The sequence below is a fragment of the Protopterus annectens genome, chromosome 8.part0 (assembly GCF_019279795.1).
Source record: "Protopterus annectens isolate FY-2018-M chromosome 8.part0, PAN1.0, whole genome shotgun sequence".
Taxonomy (NCBI): Eukaryota; Metazoa; Chordata; order Ceratodontiformes; family Protopteridae; genus Protopterus; species Protopterus annectens.
The window spans coordinates 907,986,384-908,006,804 of NC_056741.1; the positions used below are offsets into that span (position 1 = coordinate 907,986,384).

Sequence of the window (20,421 nt, forward strand, 5' to 3'; positions counted from 1 at the left end):
TGAAACACCTAAATACTGTAAGAAATAGTGTAAGCAAATTAAATATTAAATGAATAAGCTTTTATTTTGGCAAAGAAGTGAAGTTCTGTCCTATGCATTGGTTATGGATATGTTTTGCACTACAAAATTTCACATTTCTACAAAAAATGTCCCACTTTGGACATTTGAAAAGGTGGCAACCCAGCAGTGCTACCCCCAAGTTGGTCCGCTACACACATATGGCATTTAAAAACGGGCACGTCATTCAAGGTGCTGCTATCCCAGCAGTTAATGTGTATAACATTTTCAGCTGCAGTATTACGGATATTGTTTTTAGATTTGCTTTCCTCTGTTAGCAAGCTATATACTTGTTGTTAGATGCATTCATTTAGAGTGTTATAGATATAATATGGTCTGTTAAGACCTCAATGTTTGTATTAGTGCTCAGAAAACATGTAATCTAGCGTCCAAAGAGTGTGCCTGGCTCTACCCTTCAGACATTCTGAACCTGCTCCTGAGTCTCCCTGGACAGAAAAAAACGTGGGCGCACGAGAAACACAGATGCAAAACTACAATTCCCATTGCACATACGATTTTTATTCCGCGTGGTACTGGAAGCCTCTGATGAGAGTTGTGTGGTTTCGGCTCTGTAGTAGTGACCACATCGTTCTGTCTTTAAATTTCTTTTTCAATTTAATCACCATAAGGAATAGTGTTTTGACCATTAAAGTGTTAACAACCGAAAAGAGTGTCCTTTCAAGAGGTGCGGCTTGTTGAAGCAGGAAAAGCGTGAAACGCCGGAAGTAGTGGATGTAAACGGAAGGGTTTGAGCGTGTTTCTGTGTTTGGTAGAAAACATTTAAAGTACGTAATATTGTTGTTCTTTTTAGTGGGTTAAGTAAAAAACAAAAACAGTATAATATAACAAAAAAAGTTATATTTGTTTTAAACGTTATGGTAAAGTCGTGAAACGAAGTTAAATAGTTTCAAATGCTAACGTTAAGGATTCTGATATTATCACAGTTCTTCCTAGTTTGTCACCTTGCTGAGTTACTAGTATTAATACTTAAAGTGCCTCTGATTGTGAGATTTTGTTCTTTCTGTTTCTGGTTTTGTGCCATCCTGAATATTAGAGATTGAGAGCTATTGTTTTCTATACATTAGTAATGATAATAATAGTTACTGGGATATATATGCCATTTTATCTAAGACTATGGTTATAACTGCTGTTGTGTATGCAAATTTGAAAACTTTAATTAGATGTTGAGTCGCAAATTATATTGCCAAATAACTACGTAACTTCAGAGTTCTGGCTTGCATAGGTTTATAGGTATGTATTAGGCTTAGGTCCTGGTAGTCATTAACCTAGTGCAGCCCAACCCAGTTGTGTCTCTTTGTATCATGGGCATTTGTTAAGAGTGGATATGTTGCAGTGCTATGGGATAATAACCTATCCACAACCCTCCCCGTAAACATTGGAGTCCCTCAAGCCTCTATATTAGGCCCTCTTTTACTTTCCATTTTTATTAATGACCTCAATATTGTTTTTCCTCAAGCCACCTGTATTCAATATGCCGATGACTCCACTCTAATATGTTCTTCTAATTCATCTATATCTCTTCAAACCCTTACCCAAACAGTATTTAACACTGTTGAAAATTGGTTTACTGACCATTGCCTCCTCCTTAACCCAAAAAAAACAAAATTGTTACTCTTTGCTCCCAGGCAAAAGTCCCCATCCATCCACTTCACAATTACCTCTAACAATGGTACCACTATTACCCCTGATACTACTACACGTCTCCTGGGCATTACTATAGATAATGACCTCAGTTATGACGGTCATATCAACAATACTATACTGATGGTCAATAAAAAACTTGGCTCCTTGTATAGAATTAAACCTTACCTCACACCTCTAGCTAGAACCACCATTGCCCAGACCCATCTCGCTTCTATCCTATGCCTTTCCTATATATACCAATCTATTGAAATCTAATCTAAATAAGCTCGAAACTAGCTATAACAATATAGCAAGATTTGCCACTGGCACCCCTTTATGGTTGTGACAGTGGTGGGTTCTAAAACAACTCGGGTGGTCTGAACTACAAAACCAGCTGGTGTATAATCAACTAGTGATCACACAAAAAATCCTTCATCACCCAAATAATACTCAAATCCTCTCTAACTTGATCTCTCCATATAAAAATCTAGCGACACTCCGTTCAGCTAATAAGCTACTAATTGCCCATATCAAATCTAATAACAAAGCTGGAGACTCCCTTTTTACCAACGTTGTGGGAAAAATATGGAACAAGCTTCCTATGTCACTCGCATCTCTCTCCAAAAAACACCTCAAAGAACACAAGAAAAATCATTGGCTCTGTCCCTGCACTAAACCTGACTAAACCTTACTTTTCCTATTACTATCTCTTCTTGCTGTATGCCCTCCTCCTGGGCTTTGTTCCCTCTCAACTTTTAATCCTAGAAGCTAACTTTATTCAGCCCTCATATGTATCTTTTTTTTTTTTCTCTACCTACATCTCTAGTTATCCTTCTTTGACTTACAAATGGCAACATTAGTACCACAAGTGTACCTGTATCTCCTTATATCTAACACCCTTGCAAAAACTCTAAACTACTTTTCCTCTTCTTAGACAAACTTTTTATTTAATTATAACCCATACACTATTAAATTCTCTCATATAGTAGAACCTTAGTAACTTTTTAAGTATCATATATAGTAATTTTGCTATGTTTGGCGCATATCTCCACATGAAAGCTATTCAGTGTAAGTAGTGAATTTTTATTTTGTAATTTCTATTTTGTAATTTTATTTTGTAATTTCTATTTTTGTAATGTTTTTATGTTTGGAGCTTATCTCCGTGGGCCTCTACTGAAAATGGACATGTATCCAGCTAGACTAGCCCAGTCAGCAAATGTAAAATAAATACGTTTCTAGAGGCCATGTGATTTGGAGGGTATTTTACTTTGGGCATTACTGTCAGTATTTATCAGAGACAAATGTGCCAGACCCCGAGTGAATAATTTCCAATTTCTCATCCATTGATCAAAGTTACTTATGGATGGACTCTGTTTTACATAGATGGGGGGCCCTGTTTCAGAGCGTGGGGATACTCTAACACACGTATCTGTCGAACCAACATGTCTTATTTGTGTTATGAGCAATATTTAAATCCTTGGATCTAGTGGTTCTGATGCTGTTCATTTTATGGGTGTGCGAAAGATCCATCCGAGCTGGATCCTAGAGTGCCTTGTGTGCCAGGCATAGATTACCTGCCAGTAACCTGTAGGAGCCAGGGCTTTGTTGAATAGAAGATGGATGTTGATACAACCATCATTGTGGACCATGTGCCCTCTTTGTAAAAGGACATCAGTCCACTCCCTTTTACAGAAGTATGTTACTGTGTTTGGATACATGGTGGATGTGTCCTGAATCGTAATTATTTAATTCAGTCACTTTCAGTTGATGTGACAATTCTGGCTTCAGTAAAATTTAAGCGGAGAAGGGATTATAAAATTATAGACATCTTTTGTTACAAACTTACCACACACTGTTACAACATAAAATACCTTATTATGCAGTGTTTCTTTTTTAGTAGCAATTTTTAGGGCATTGGTCACCAATGGTGATGGGAATAACTCTCTGGGGTAAGAGCATGACTTAACCCAGTTGCTCTATGTAACCGACACCATTTAAATGTAGTAACTCTCTAACCTCCCTAACCCTTAGACTGAAGCCTAAAACTCAATATCATATTGTGATAAGAATGTTTATCTATTATGTTCCTGCTTATACTGTTTGTGTAGCATTACCACTTCAAAGGAAAACTAGAATTTAAAATTAGTGTGTGTGTGTGTGTGTGTGTGTGTGTGTGTGTAATATGTACAATATATGTGCATATAAAGATGTGTTTTGTTTTCTGGGTTATTTTAATGTATCTAAAATCACTCCACCTGTTTCTTGTGTTATTTTCCACAAAATAGCCATTGGGGCCAACCAAATTATCTTGATTTTTGTTTTCCTGCTTTTCTTTTTCTTAATCTCTCCCAAAATCCATTTCAAGTCCCATTTATGAATCATGCTAGACATGAGAAAACCGTGAAATTAAAATGAAGCAGCAGTAATATGAGTTGCAGTCATCTTTCACACCTTCTCTAACAGGACTTTATATTTTTCCTTGATTGACCCTAATTTGTTTCTTTCAGAGCCTGTTTTTACACTGTTCCCAACAGTTATACAGCTACAGCCAAAGGAAGTAGCTAAATTGCAAGTTTTATGTTTGGGGGGGGGGTAAAGACTTGTAGTTCTTCCACTATTAACACCCCCTATACTTCCTGAGGTGTCAAACCTGCCATTACAGTGAGTGAACACTGCTGGATCCTGTGTATTGATAGTAGTTGCTGAAAAGGAATGGAATTTAAATTAATTCTGCTATTCCTGGTGCCTGCAACAGCAGATATGTGTGTTTAATCTAGAGTGTTGTCGAATTAAAAATCTCTGATAATGGATAATCATGGACTGCAGTTTTGTGTTAGATCTCAAAATAGTATGGTAGGTGTGTAAGTATCTAGGTGCTTCTGCATATTTCATTTCTAGCCTTCAACTTCTTTTCTCAAGAAACACAAAACTAATAATGAGTGGAAAAAAGGTTCAAATAAATAATATATTTTTTTCTTAACTATTATTTTTTTTTGTACATACTGTAATAGAACAGGTTTCGCTTAAAATGCAGTAAAAATAACACCCTTCAATGTTTGAGAGAATCTTCAGTGACTCCTCAGAAAAAGTGTTTATTAAGTGTAATTTGCATCCTTCTCTCAGTAAATTGCCAATTTTAGGATGTGTTTGTTATGAGGGGCAGAGCAAATTTTTGAGCAAAAATCAAGAACTGCTGTTTGGGAAGTACACTTGGTAATAATGGAATACTGTAATTTATTTTTATTGTCTTTAGTGTTAGTAACAGTTTGAGGGGATAACAGCAAACACTTGACCTTGAGTAATACTGATAATCAGTATTTTGGGTCCACACCTCTGTGCGGTCCAGTATTTTATATTGTCACCTAATATGTGCTTTTAGTTGTAAAAGTATTTTACTTCTATAACGGCTATGATTTTCTTTTCCATTATAGTGCAACGCTTATGCAATTATACATCAAAATATTCTAGACCTTTTGTTCGTTTTGTGTTTTTTTTATATCCTGGTTATGCTTTCTCACTCAGCAGCAGTGCTTCCTGTGCTAACCATTTAAAGGCATCTTCCATCATTTTTTTGCTCTGTTCTAATGCAACAAACTTAGCAGTGGGGCCAAAACAAGCAACAGATTGGAAAGGGCACCTATGTCAAAAGCACCTCAATTATCTGTTGCAAAAGTGAACAAAACTTGAATATTGACAATCCTCTAGAGCCAATGTACACACCACCAGGTGGCTTACCCTGTTGCTACATGTCACCGTGAAATTATAAAGAAGCACAGAGAGGAAATGAAGTTAGTATTGTGCAGGTAACCCTCCCCCAAAGCTAATGAACCCCAAGTCTTCAGACTAAAATCTGCCTGTGAGTAAACAGTAGGATTATGTCAATATTTACATAATCCCTAGCATTTGTTGACCTCAGCTTGTGGGCAGTACCTAACTGGAAACTACAGATTTCCCTCCCTGTGAATGTGGAATGTCATGTAGATGGTGACAAAATCCTGTGCCAAAGCATTGGAGAGGTTAAACTAAAGTGTTAGGGTTTTCCCTTCCTTTTATCTTAAAGAAAGGAAGCTAAGGTTTATTAAAGTACAGACTGGTTACTGGAGCCATATTGTATGTTGTGTCTTTCGGCTTTTCCCGGTTAGGGGTCGCCACAGCGGAACTCCAGTCCGCTAATGATTGGCAGTAGATTTTTACGTGCCGAGTTGCCAGCCCTGACGCACAACCTTCAACAAAGGTACGCCCATTCACGCATGTCTCCACACAGAAGACACTCTAGCTGAGAATCAAACAGGACAACGTCTTACTGTGAGGCGACAACGCTACCGCAGCACCACCACCATATTGTATGGAGAAAAATTTTGGGATTGAGTTAAACTGCAAGTGAGGTGGACTTTTCTCACTTTTCTCATAAGAAGTAATTCACGACATTGCTGTTTTAAGATGTATTTTATCCCATAGTGTGATTAGCCCTTTGCTAGTGTGTTATAAGTGAAGATGGTGTTAACATTCTTGCCGTGTTGCAATTTTGTACATTTTTAAATGTTGCTCTTTATACTCCAAATGTTGATATATCATGACATTATGCATTATTACATGGTGTAAGAACTGGTAGCTTCTTCAGGACATGAAACCAAAATCACTATTGTAGTGAGAGAAACTGCACTGAAATGTTTGGTATTTTCTACCAAGTTCAGAGTAAGCTGGTTTTACTGGGAGTTAGTAGTTTTATAGTTTTGGTCGCTTCACCACATATCATTTGTTTAGCTGTGGTATACTATTTTTTCATTGAGCATGACTTAAGTTTAACCCACCAGACCAGTCTGACTTTGCAAAGCCAGTTGCTTGGCCAGCATGGAGGCACAGCTTTGCACTTTCAGAATAGCAGCAAGTTAGATAAAGAAACCAAATAAATCCAGGTACAAAGTTTACTGTGTGCCATGGGAAAGGAAGCAGAGGCAGTGTAAATGTCATTTTCATTCTCAAAGGGTGTTGTATATTAGTCAGTAGTTATACCCCATGAACGTTTTGTGCCAGAAAGAAATATGCTCATGAAAAACATGCTTCCGCTGATATGTACAGGCTAAAGGTGGATGTGTTGATGCTTCTGTAAGGCATTTGCATTTACTTGCTGAAAACTATGGGTTTAGTGAAATGGACGATAAATAGATTAGAGGTAGAACTGAAGTTGTGCTGACTAACATGTAAGTGTCTCAAACGTTAGGCATGAATTTAACTTCAGAAAAAGCAGTACAAATTGCTGGACAGGTTGAACTAGTAAAGAAACAAAAGCTTACTTCAGTATACTAAGTGATTTGTGTGTGAGTTAAAATGCAGAGAAAATGGCAAATTTGAAATGGTGTCAGGGTTAAAATGTGCAAGTGCGTGAGAAGCAGACTATGGTAAACTTGGCAAATGCATGAGTTGTAGTTATTGTTATGGTGAATCGGAGCAGCATAAGGCAGAAAGTGTAAAAGGTATAGAAGTTTGGGATATTTTTAGAATAAAGTTGATAAGTGTTTTAAAAGATCACTAACTGTTTCACCCAATGATGAATCTTTCTGGCAAGTTAACCTACTGGTTTGTGAAACTCAAGTGAGTTAAGTGATACGGAGCTGATGCATCATACAGGTTACTTACTAAGAGGACCCTCTGTCTTCTGCATAGAGCATCACCAGACCTTATTCTGTCAGACCTATTTCACATTTGCAAGTCTAATGGTATCCTCAGCTCAAGAAATCTCATTCTCTTTAACATGTTGGAGGGATAGGTTTGTATTGTAGATAATACTGCTTCTGTGGAATTGTTCCCCCCCCCCCCCCCCATCTAAATAAAAATACTTCTGACTGTTCAAATGTAATTTTAATGAATGGAGGCGTAACCATAAATTCAGACCCGGTTTAGCACCCCTGGCTCTCATGGATAGGGAAAACATGTAAATGTCCCAACATATCCTTGCTCGTCATATCTCTAGGTTATTTGTATTCCAAACCTAAGGGCAAAAAAACTACCAGTGGGAATGTAAAGCTAGGCTTACAATTCTCACTGATCAGTAGTCTATTAAGTACCTGTGATGTTACTCAGCTGTCATGAGATGACAGAATATGGTTATTTTTGAGGTTAGGTGAGACAATAAATAGTGTGTGAAAGCAAAGGGCTTGTACTTGATGATTGTTAAACACTAGAAGTGGCTTGTCAGGGATGGGTTTTGTGTGTGTCTGTGGATAACAAGTTGAAATAGGTTGTACCATTATTTCTTTGAATGTATTCACAAACAGTATGGATCTGTATAACCATTTTCTGACTTTGGTGCGAGTGAGAGAGACTGTGTGAAGCCAAGGAATATTATATTTACTCAGTCATTTACCACTGAGTTTTGTATGTAGGTAATCGTTACATGACTTTGACTAATACTGTAGCAAACTACTTTTTTTTACCTTTTGTATGGCATTGAATCCACTGAGTGAACTAAGAGTGCAGTATTGTGAATAATGGTATCCTGTTTGTGTTTTTGTTTTTCTCTCTCTCCCCTCTGGCTTTAGTTTTTCCACGTGCAGTACTGAAGATCTTTCTACTAAAGATGAATTTGGAACGGGTATCCAATGAGGAAAAGCTCAACCTCTGCAGGAAGTACTATTTAGGTAAGGGGTGGTCTCCTCACTTCTTTATCTGATATTTAACTGTTGGCCTAGAGGGTTTCCTCTGTACTTTTTAAGTGCTAGCCACAAAGTTTGAGAATTCATTTTATGCTCAATTTCTGAGAGACTTGGTTGGCTACAAGCACCTGCATTAGAAGCTGAAGTTAAAAGCGAACTTGCAGTTTTAAAAAGTACTGTATTTTATTTTTTTCTGATACTTAATTGTTTCACTTAATAGTGTGTTGTGTCTCTCTGCAGTTAGTTCCCCACCCACCTTCCCTCATCTTGTCTTGGCGTTAATGTTGATGGCTCTGGAAATGCCCACCCCTCCTGTAAGTCTGTATTTGAACACTCCTCCTGGATCCATCTCATTTGCTCACTTAACCAAGTACAGTGAGATCATGTTCTGAGTCTAGTGTTCACTCTGCTTAATACAGAGAGAAGATTTGAGAAGGCCAGCCCACTTAGGTTTTTCCTTCCTCTCTCCTTGCACTTTACTAACAAATAAAATGCACTTTATTCATCTACTTTTACTGTATTTGTGTTTCCTCCTACTTTGTTTTGCTTTCGCCTCTTCTTAAAAGTACTCAATTTTATTTATTATGCTGCATTTATTACTGCTTTGTAGTAGCCTGATTAAATTGTAACTGTTATTCTAAGTCTTTTGGTTTAAGCACTTTGGTTTCATACTAATTGTTTTACTTTAAGAAGGTTTGTGGTCTGCACTGTTGTGGCAGGACAGGTAGCTTACAGCCTTCTAAGCTGGGAATTGCTGATTTTGAAGGCTCAGTGTCTGCTATTCTAAAAATGTATTAGTTCTGGTTTAAGCACTTGGGCAAGGCCAGTTATTCTACATTAAGAAGGTTTGTGGTCTGCACTCTCGTGGGAGGAGAGGCTGGATTCTGCCCTTCTGAGCTGGGAACTTCTGGTCACGGGCTTATTGTGCTTGCTTATTTGAACTGTTTCTTTCTGAAATTGGTGTTCCTTGTTGCTGTAGCTTAGACCAGATTCAGGCCTGCTAAATCTAGCTTTGTTCGTATAACTTGAGCACTGATCCAGGCCATCTTATTTTGGAGAAGGTTCCCCTGCATCCTAGTGGCAGGAGTATGCAGATAAAACTTGTCTGAAGACTGCTGGAACAGGGCTCAGTTTGAGCTTTTTTCTGGTTAATTGAGTAATTCCCGCCTTTCTAAGCTAGTATAGTCCAGTTTTCAGGTTAGTGCTGAATTCAAGGCTGTGTTACAAATCTCTGTGTTTGCCCATATCTTACTTGAATAGAAAGAAGTTTCTCTGTTCACCTGTGAGAGAGGGGAGATTTGAGCAGCCTATCTGTACCTGTAGGAGTGGGTTCAGCCCAGAAATTGTTTATTGGCCATTTTGGGCTAATTTCTCTCATTTCCCTGCTATAAAAAAACTGCATTTGCTCGGCGGGCAGCGCCTGTTAGCTAGGGTACAACTATTCCTGGCTCCACAAAGTTTCCTCTTCAATTTTTCCCTTGGAACTAGACAAACTTTCAACTTAAGCCATTCATTTCTCAGCCCGGCACTTGCTCAAAACTCATAGCAAGCACTTATAAACCCTAGCACTAGACCCCCCCCCATACTGTACAGAAGGACAAGGCTCTCTATTCGACCTTACCAGCCAATCAGTAAAACAGTTCACGGTACCTGTCCAGGCATGTCCAAAGGGCATCTTCAGGTGTACTCTCCAGTCCAACTGGTGAGTCTGAGCATTTTGAGGCAATGTTACAACTGCCTCATGTACACAGACAACTTTCTCCTCCTACCACCAAACAGTAATACATGCGAGATAAGCAATTATACAGCCAAATTGGAGGCTAAGTTCTCACATCCCAAGACTGGATCAGACAGGAGGAGAAAGGAAATACTTGCATCACACCACCGGTCTCACATTGACCCATTAAACCAGCACCGGCAAAAACACACACAAATACACACAAACATACTCAGAGGCTCTAAATAAAAATCTGCAAAAGCAACAGAGACCTCCAAAGCAGACGTCCAAGCAACCTCCACCCCCACAAAGTAAACCATGAAATACATACTTCACAAAACCAGTGTGCCATGCAATCACAGCCCATAAGGCAAAATAACATACCCAACACACTAGTAATTGACACTATAGTCAGGCACATTGACGTCCCACTAACTAGTCTGAATAAGGAGAAGGTTACTGTTAGCTGCCTGTCGGGTGCCAGGATCCGCCACATAACACAAGCACTCTGGTCACTCCAGAACAAGTACAAATACCACTGTGTCATTGTCCATGTTGGTGTGAATGACCTGAACCATACCTCCCTGGACTACATGAAAAGAGATATGGAAGAGCTGTCTGTTCACGTAGCCCAGGCCTGTATGACCCTGAGTAGCATCCTGCCCTCACCAAGAATGATACCACGGTATAAAGAAAAAATTGTCAATTTCAACAGTTGGCTAAGTTTCTGGTGTCATTCAAATGGGGTCCAGTGTCTGTCCACCTGGGATGACATGCACGACAAGCCACGCTGCTTCGCTAGAGATGGCTTGCTCGTCGCCCTTAGGCTTTCGAATACTGACCAAGGCACTTGCCATCCCATAGTGCCTTTTTCAGGCAAGACTCAAAAGACAAACCCACTGCTGTAAATAGCAGAAGTAACAAACAACTGAGGGTAAAGCTACTCAGTGCCAGAAGTGTAAACCTCAAAATGCAAGCACTCGAGGCACTCCTCCGTATGGAGAAAATCGATATGTGCAGTAACAGAAACCTGGCTTAAGGCTCCAGAGAGCACCCCAGCAGTACCAGGCTACAACTCATACCATACATTTCAGCCACAGAACCCAGACTGAAATACAAAAGGCAGGGGCATTTCCATATTCATCAAGGATACCCACACCTCCAGGTTAGTGGCACAGCACGATGCCTCTGAGATCATCCATGTGCAACTAACAACGGGCAAACTGCAATTCAAATTGTGGCTTGCTACAGATCACCCACCATGTCCCAGGACCCCTATTCCGCATTTCTGGAAACACTGGGGAAACACAAAGGTCCTACCAACCACCCTAATGTTGGATAGTTTCAATTACCCAAACATTAACTGGGAGAACTACTCGAGTACTAACTTCCTTGCCCAACATTTCCTAGAATTTATAAACTCAAATGCCCTGGATCAACTGGTCAACACTCCCACCAGAGGTGCCAGCATATTGGACCTGGTCATCACCAACATGGGTGACCGGTGTTCCACAATGGAGGTCAACCCCTCGCTGGTTAGATCTGACTATAAATGAATCACTCTGGATATCCACATTCCACCCCCATTCCCAGACAAGGAAACCACCGTGAAAAACTTTTCAAAAAGCAAACTTCACGTTACTTAAGACCGAGGTGGAAAGTTTTCAAAGCCCCCATGCTAAAGAATAACGCTGTCAAAGCTGTAAAATCCTTTATTAATGCATTTTATGGGCACCTACAAGAATGCATAGATCGTGCTATCCCAAGCAAAGCCAAGACTCACTCCTCCAAGAAAAGGAAACCAGTCTGGTGGACCCCTGCCATAAACAAGTTATACAATAGGAGGAGGAAACTAGTACAGAAAAGAGTAAAATCTCAAGAAGGGAAGACATCCCTGATCAGTATTGGCAAGAAACTACGATCCCTCTTAAAATCATCCAAGGCAAGCTTCGAAAGAAAAATTGCCAAGGACTCCAAAGATAACCACAAGGCATTCTTTTTAGCTGTGTCAAGAATCTAAGTGGCAATGCTCAGATCTGCTTGGAGTTAGTGCACAAAATACACTGAACCGACTGATATCGCCAACATCCTGGCAGACAGGTTTGCAAACTTTACCCCCCTCTCACCCCCAAAAGGGCCCATAACTTTACAAGAAGAATGCAGAACCCCTGAAATCACAGACACTCAGGTTAAAACGGCCCTCTCCAAAGCCAAAAACTCCATCAGTGGTACCGGATGGTGTCCCAGGCTGCGTCCTACACTAGCTCAAAGACGAACTAACCCCTCACCTAAGCACACTGTTCAAACTCAGCCTCTCCATAGGCTACATGCACATAGAGTGGCGCACAGCAACTGTTATTCCGCTCCACAAAGGTGGAGCCACAACAGACCCCGGGAATTATCGCCCTATAAGCCTGACTAGCTTGGTCTGCAAGGCTATGGAGCGCATCATCATGGAACTCATTAACAGAGGCACTGGGAACCACCAAACACTGGACCCTACCCAGTTCTACTTTAAGGGCAGTGCATGCCTCCTAAACCTGGTGGACGACTTTGAGACAGTTGCCAAGGCTATAGATGAGGGAAAGGTGGTACACAGAGCCTACCTCGACCTCACAAAGGCTTTCGACACCATTCTCCATTCTGGTATTATAGACAAGCTCACCAGCCTGAACATAAAACCCCTACTTCACAAGATGTGTTGCCAACTGGCTCATGGACAGAACCCACATGGTGTGAGTTGTGGGAGCTAGGTCCGACTCTAAACCTGTTACAAGTGGCATTCCCTAGGGCTCAGTCCTAGGCCCTTCCTGTTCGGCATATACTTCTCAGAGGTACAGGCAAGCACAGGAGGACTATGGCTGACCAAGTTCACAGACTACTGCAAACTAGGGGCTATAATTGACCCTCCTGCTGACACAGACATCCTCCAAAAGGGTCTCACTGAGATGAACACCTGGTGTCAAAATCATGGCCTCAAGCTAAATGCCAAAAAGTGCATAGTCATCCCCTTTGGAGAAAACAAAGTACCCACAAACTACCACATAGGTGGTAGTTCCCTGAATACGGAAGACGTAATAAGGGATCTGCAGACCCAAGTAGATATCTCTCCTTTGGTAATCACATTGCCAGAGTGGTTAGAAAATCCTTCTATGGGGCATCCAGACCAAAAGAGGTCATTGTGCCCCTCTACTCATCACTCATCAGACCCATCACAGAGTACAACGTGCCATTTGGGATGTACCTTACAAGACACCTGCAGTAGCTGGAAAGACTACAGAAGTACCTCACCAAGAGGATCAATGGCCTCAAACAGATGTCCTGTGCAGCTCGACTGAAGAAACTCCAGCTGTACTCGGTTGCATACCGCCTACTCAGAGGTGATCTCTTCCTGACATACAAGGCCATGTCCAACCCAGAATTGATGGACATGCTCCACCTAAAGAAAACCATATCCCCTCGAGCCACACGCTCTAGTGATCTAAACCTCACCACAGCAATAAGTAGGATGTGCTGGAGGGATAGATTTCTTGTCCTACAGACTTCCCTTGCATTGGAACAAGATTCCAGTCTACATTAGGCAGAGCTCCTCGCTAACCCTCTTCAAGGGAAACCTTGTTGAGTGGATGGGAAACGGAAAGTTTACCCCGGGGATCACTTGCTGGACAGAGGCACAGGGAACTAATTTAAGGGGGCGGTGAAAGCCAACACATTCTGGCTAGGCTTATAAATGCCTTTGGGCAGATTGCCACATCATACATTTATAGGTTCATAGGTAGGTACTAGGCTAAGTACTTGTGTGGTTGTACCAGTTGTGCAAGTTACTAAATTGCTAGGGTAGGACTGTTTTACAATTTCCCTAAACAAATGGCTTTGAGTACTGTTGTATTTTCACAGTTGAAACACTTCTTTGAAACTAGAAATTAGAATTTTGGGAGAGAAATGGAATGAATATTATTATTTTATTTATTACTATTTTTATTAACATTTGGCGACTGGGAAAGTCGACTGGGTCAGGAACCCACTTTCAGTGGAGGCCTGTGGAGAAAAGCTCCAGTGAGAAAAAGAAAAATGTTTTCATATAAAGTTGGTATAGTAACTTTGTGCATTGACTATATCAGAGATTGTGAAAGAGTATTTACAGTAGAAATTGTAAATATTTTTAACAAGAATACTAATATAGTAATAAAGAGCAGAACAAGACATCAGCAAATTAGATTAAAGTTTTAAGAGCAAGTAAGACAGTAACATTCATTGGTACTAGCAGAAGTAAATGGTTGGCATATTCAAGGTGTAAACAACAAGGCAAGCAAACTAATAAAACAAGAACACTTGAGTGGGAAGTAAGGAAGACACACACTCTCAATAAAAGTTAAACTCTTTTCGTTTATGTAAGACACAAACTTCATCAGACAATTCCATCATACAAAATGCCAGTTAAATACAAGATACATCATTGCAATTAACCAATCAGGAACTGCAAGAAAAGAAGTAAAAAATGACGCCCATTTATAATCATCACTACAAACATTTAGCACTAAAAACTTGTCAACTGTCATATATAAAATAGTAACAACAGTCTATCAGTGATACAAAAATAAACATCTACTCAAAAAAGCAGCATAAATTTCTATAAACTAAAAACCTAACACTTTAATATAACTAAATAAACAATATAATATATATATATATATATATATATATATATATATATATATATATATATATGTGTGTATATATATATATATATAAAAACAGGAAATGCAAAAAATAAAATATAATATATATATATGTACTATTGAACAAATATATATATATATATATATATATATATATATATATATATATATATATCCTAAAAAAAATTATTATTAACGGACTAAACTTTTAAGTTTCAACATACTACTGATGGTGCATCCGTCATTAAGACCAGGCTGGGTATAAGCATTTAATCTAATTTGCCAGGTTAATTATAGTTCTTCGAATCTGAGTTCTGCTGGGCCCCCACGTAGTTTAATGTTAACTTGGTCAATTACCATGAACTTGAAGGAATGGTTCGAAAATTGAAAAACATGTTTAGCCAATGCGTTTTCAAGTTTTAAGTTTCTTGATCGCATATAAGTGCTCATATATACGGTTATGTAATCTCCTTTCAGTCTTGCCTACATAAAAAGCAGGGCAAGACTGGCATAAAGACCATAGAGGAATTACAATTGTTTCTCAACTTTAAACAAAACTGACGGTTGTTAACAAGAAATCTGTTTGATTCAAGAATGTGGCTGCAATAATTACAGGACTGACATTTGTACATTCCATGTGTTTTTACTACATTAACTTTATTTGTTTCACAAAAAGCTTTTAGATTCTTACCTTTTCTATAAACTACAACTGGACGGTCACCCACACTTGAAAAAACCTTACTGTCACCTTTAAAGATCTCCCAATTCTTAAGCAGAATTTTTACACAACTACTACTGTCTAAATTATAAGTAGTTATAAATGAAGATTTTGGAGAGAACTTGACCAAAGTAGTCCCTGATGAAAAAGTAGAAGGCAAGGAGAAATTATTCAAAATAGGTGTGTAAAAATGTGACTGACGTTTAAACACCACTTCATCTAAAATTTCATCTACAAATAATTCAGGATACCCCCGACTTACAAACAATCCTTTTATGAAATTACACTCGCTAAGAAAGTCATCGTCAATTGTTACCATGAGCGCTGCCCGAACAAATTGGCCCTTAACTATGGAGCGCTTTTGATATTGAGTATGGCAACTACTAAAATGTAACCTAGAGTTGCAATAAGTCAATTTCCTAAAAATAGAAGTTGTCCACATGTTAAGTAAGACATCCTTAACTAGTAAGATGTCTAAGTACGCAATAGATGTATCATCAAAAGTGTGTGTAAATTTCAGAAACGGGGTAGTTGAATTGCAGTAATCAACCAATTGGTTACTACAAACCACATCCCCATCTAATAAAATAAAAATATCATCAAGGAACCGTGTATAATAAATAATACGGTCCTTGTATGAACAATTATTAAATATGTATAAATGTTCCCAGTGAGCCATGACCATGTTGGCCACACTGGCCCCACACTGTGAACCCATGGCTACACCAATTTTTTGAAGGTAGAAGCTACCCTCAAAAACAAAAAAATTGTTATCCAAAATAAGGTCGAGAAGATCCATTATTAAAGTAATCTCACTTTGGATACTTCCCTGTAGTTTTAACGTTTCGCTAACCCATTCCAAAGCAATAGCATGGGGGATACACGTGTATAGATCTTTCACATCAATCGTTACAAAATTAAAACTAGGGTTGAATTCTAAATCGTTGATGTTTTTCAAAAACATCCACGAATCTTTACAAATTTGTTTGATTTTAACTAAATATTTCTGTAAAATAAAGTCAACAACCTTTACACACGCGTACGTTGGAGACCCTCTACTATCCTCTACTATCCACTAAGGGTCTCATGGGTGGGTCAGCGAGATCTTTATGAATTTTGGGTAAACCAAAAAGACAGGGAAATCTTGGATACAAGGTAGACATGTAATGGTAAATATTTTGGGTAATTCTCCCCTCAATAAACATATCTTCGATGGTATTCTTAATTAAATTGTATGCTGTGTTGACTTCAGACAAAGAACTTTCTACATAAGAAGCAGAATCCAATAATTTTAACATCTTACTTGAATAGTCAACATTATCGAAAATCACAGCTCCTCCACCCTTATCGGGTTTACATACCCTGATGTCATTAATTCTTAAAAAATCAAGGCATTCTCTTTCACTCTGAAAGTCAACCCTATAAAAATTCCTAGACAACTCTAAATTACGTATGTCTAACTCGCATATCTGTTCAAAAATTTTTAATAGGGGATGTAAAGGTGGATTATAGGTGCTAGAAATTCTAAACTGGTTAAACTCACAGGTGGTAGAATTACCCATAATCAAGTTGAGATGGAGTTTTCTAGTAAAGAGTTTTAAATCCTTAATAGTTTTTACAATGTCAATTTTGTGAGGCGGAACATAAGTATGCCCTTTAGACAACAATTCAATAAAATCAGATGGTATAGAAAGGTGTGAAAAGTTGTATACTGTAAAGTCACCGTTAATATTGTGGAACAAAACAGGGCCCTTATCCTTTAAACAAGCAGTTACATTAGGTACTGTTACAGCAGGGAAATCTGACACAATATTAACCTTGCCATCGACACAAACAATAGACAAATCATCTGCGTTCTCTAATTCAATATTGAAATCAACTGAGTCTGAAAAAAGAGAAAACGACTCAACATGAGTTAGTTGTTCTTTGGTTTTCTCTTTGGACCCGTATATGCAGCAGGTTGCTTCTGTCTGGCCCCTAAAAAATTTGGGTTATTAGATCTTAAATTGTAGTGCCCAAACTGGCTGTTCTGCTGTACCACTTCATTTTGGTTGTTGTTAGAAAAAGGTTGAGTTGAGTCCAAAGGCAGTGCGTCATTATTTAAAAATTCACCAGACACTCTATTTAGGTTAAAGTTAGAATTAACCTGTCCAGATTTTTTATATCCTTGCCATGTTTGAGCTGGTGATGGTTTAGGGTAAGCTAAACCATCATTGTAGGCTTTCAAGTCTCTTTCCAACTTTTTAACTTTGTTGGACTTCAACTTGTTAAGATAGGAATCAATACTTGTAAAAATCCTGTTATACTCGTATTTATAACGAGCAAATTCAGTATCTAATTTAATTTTTTCATCTAAAACACACACACAGCTTTAGTCAGTTCGTCAATAGTAATGGAATAGTGTTTACACATTAATTCAATGAGTTCAAGACCCTGGCGGTCAAAAAGGGCCACAATGTCAACATGAAAATCAGAATTTGCAACTAAACCTGTAGGGTATTGCCAGCGCCTCAAACCTTTAGGCACCACTTTGTGTTTGAGGCACTCATTAAAATAAGACACCTCAAGTTGCATCTTCTTTAGTTTAACTAACAATTTATCAAGTTTCCCCAAGGTTGGTAGATATTGTAGAAGTTTCATTATTGGTGTTCACATTATTTAATTGAGTTCTGTCATTATTGTTACCACCAAAAAATGAGTTGTTAGACAACCAACTGTTGAAATTAAAGTGGTTACCTGCGGTAGCGTTAGGAATAAAGGACTGCACCACCTCCGTTAGTAAAGGTTTCGCATGTGTTACAAGATTAAAACCTACATTCAATGGTGTATCAATATCGTTAATGCGACCCCCGCCATCCGTAGAGCCGCTAACAGGATGAGATGGATTCCAATTCGATGGTGGTAGCCCTCCGATACTAGTTGACAAAAGCCTTTGACCGCACGGCAAACTACTATCCCCGGAAGCTGAAACACGTTCCACACCATGAGGAACTTCCGTAGAGCTGTTAGTGTTACCGGTAAGTGGAACCGGTGGAAGCGATGTTCTCTGGGCGTCAACTTGTTTTTCAAGTTGGTCTAAACGTGCTAATACGCAGTCGAGACGCAGAATCACTGATTCCAACTTATTTTCATTGTTCAGTAACGAAGCACCATTAGGTTCTGTAGTAGGTTTTAAAATATTAGGAATATCACCAAACGGCATGCCAATATCCTCTCCTTCCACTCTGGACGCCATCACAAACTACTTAAACAACAAGGCAAGCAAACTAATAAAACAAGAACACTGAGTGGGAAGTGAGGAAGACACACACTCTCAATAAAAGTTAAGCGCTTTTCGTTTATGTAAGACACAAACTTCATCAGACAATTCCATCATACAAAATGCCAGTTAAATACAAGATACATCATTGCAATTAACCAATCAGGAACTGCAAGAAAAGAAGTAAAAATGACGCCCATTTATAATCATCACTACAAACATTTAGCACTAAAAACTTGTCAACTGTCATATATAAAATAGTAACAACAGTCTATCAGTGATACAAAAATAAACATCTACTCAAAAAAGCAGCATAAATTTATATAAACTAAAAACCTAACACTTTAATATAACTAAACAATATAAAATATATATATATAAAAACAGGAAATGCAAAAAATAAAATATAATATATATATGTACTATTGAACAAATATATATATATATATATATATATATATATATATATATATATATATATATATATATATCCTAAAAAAATGTATTATTATTAACGGACTAAACTTTTAAGTTTCAACATACTACTGATGGTATTAAAGTGTTAGGTTTTTAGTTTATATAAATTTATGCTGCTTTTTTGAGTAGATGTTTATTTTTGTATCACTGATAAGACTGTTATTACTATTTTATATATGACAGTTGACAAGTTTTTAGTGCTAAATGTTTGTAGTGATGATTATAAATGGCCGCAATTTTTTACTTCTTTTCTTGCAGTTCCTGATTGGTTAATTGCAATGATGTATCTTGTATTTAACTGGCATTTTGTATGATGGAATTGTCTGATGAAGTTTGTGTCTTACATAAACGAAAATAGTTTAACTTTTATTGAGAGTGTGTGTCTTCCTTACTTCCCACTCAGTGTTCTTGTTTTATTATATTCAAGGTGTAACACTGATTTATAAGAAAGTATGTCAAGGTAATAATTGTAGCTTTGTGAATGGTTTAGGGAGATGTGTTTTAGTAGGAGACAAGCGGAAAAGTAGAAGAGATGGAGTTAAGGTGATAAGTTTGAGTGATGTGGTATGGTAAAAATTAGTATGACAGTGGTGTAGGAAAGAATGAGAGAGGGAAAAGAGGGAGACCTAAGAATGAAGTAGCAGGAGGTTGAGTGGGATAAAGGGCAAGTGGGAGATGGGTGGAAGTGAGGGGGAAGTGAAAGGTGAATGAGAGAAGTTAAAATGGGAGGAAGATGGATGAGAGAAGTTAAAGGTAGAAGGTTATTTGTTAGTTTTGAAGCAAGGGCAGATACGTGAGTTAAGGTAGTTATCTGAAGTAGTTAACTTCATTTGTGCATCAACCTATGGGTCTTCGGATCCATATCGGATCCGAGCCGGCAGCTTAGATCTGAGCTCAAACCTGATTATGGGTAGGGAAGGAGCTTGGAGCTCAGATCTATGCTGTTGGAAACTGCCGGCTCGGATCTGATATGGATCCGAAGACCCATAGGTTGCTGACAAATGAAGTTTACCTACTCAGATGGAACATTATGGTGAGTACATAACTTCTTATTTTAGATGAGCTTGAATTTCTTGCAACTTTCTGTAGTACTGATTTTTTTTGGTAAGGCATTCCATAACTTTGCTATAGCATAAGATAGACACTGTGTCCAGCTCTTTTATTAGGTCTGTGTATAGTTATTAGTCATTCGTCTTCAGAACGGAGAGTTCTGTTAG

General features: G+C 38.3%; 1 protein-coding gene across 1 annotated transcript in view; it reads left to right on the forward strand.

Moving 5' to 3' along the window:
- Window positions 1-292: 292 nt before the first annotated feature.
- Window positions 293-20,421, forward strand: part of PSENEN (presenilin enhancer, gamma-secretase subunit) — a 117,928-nt gene continuing 97,799 nt past the window's right edge. The window contains exons 1-2 of the mRNA XM_044080427.1: window positions 293-842; window positions 8,241-8,339. Coding sequence (XP_043936362.1) covers window positions 8,279-8,339 — 61 coding nt within the window. The 5' untranslated portion in view covers window positions 293-842; window positions 8,241-8,278. The remainder of the gene's footprint in view (window positions 843-8,240; window positions 8,340-20,421) is intronic.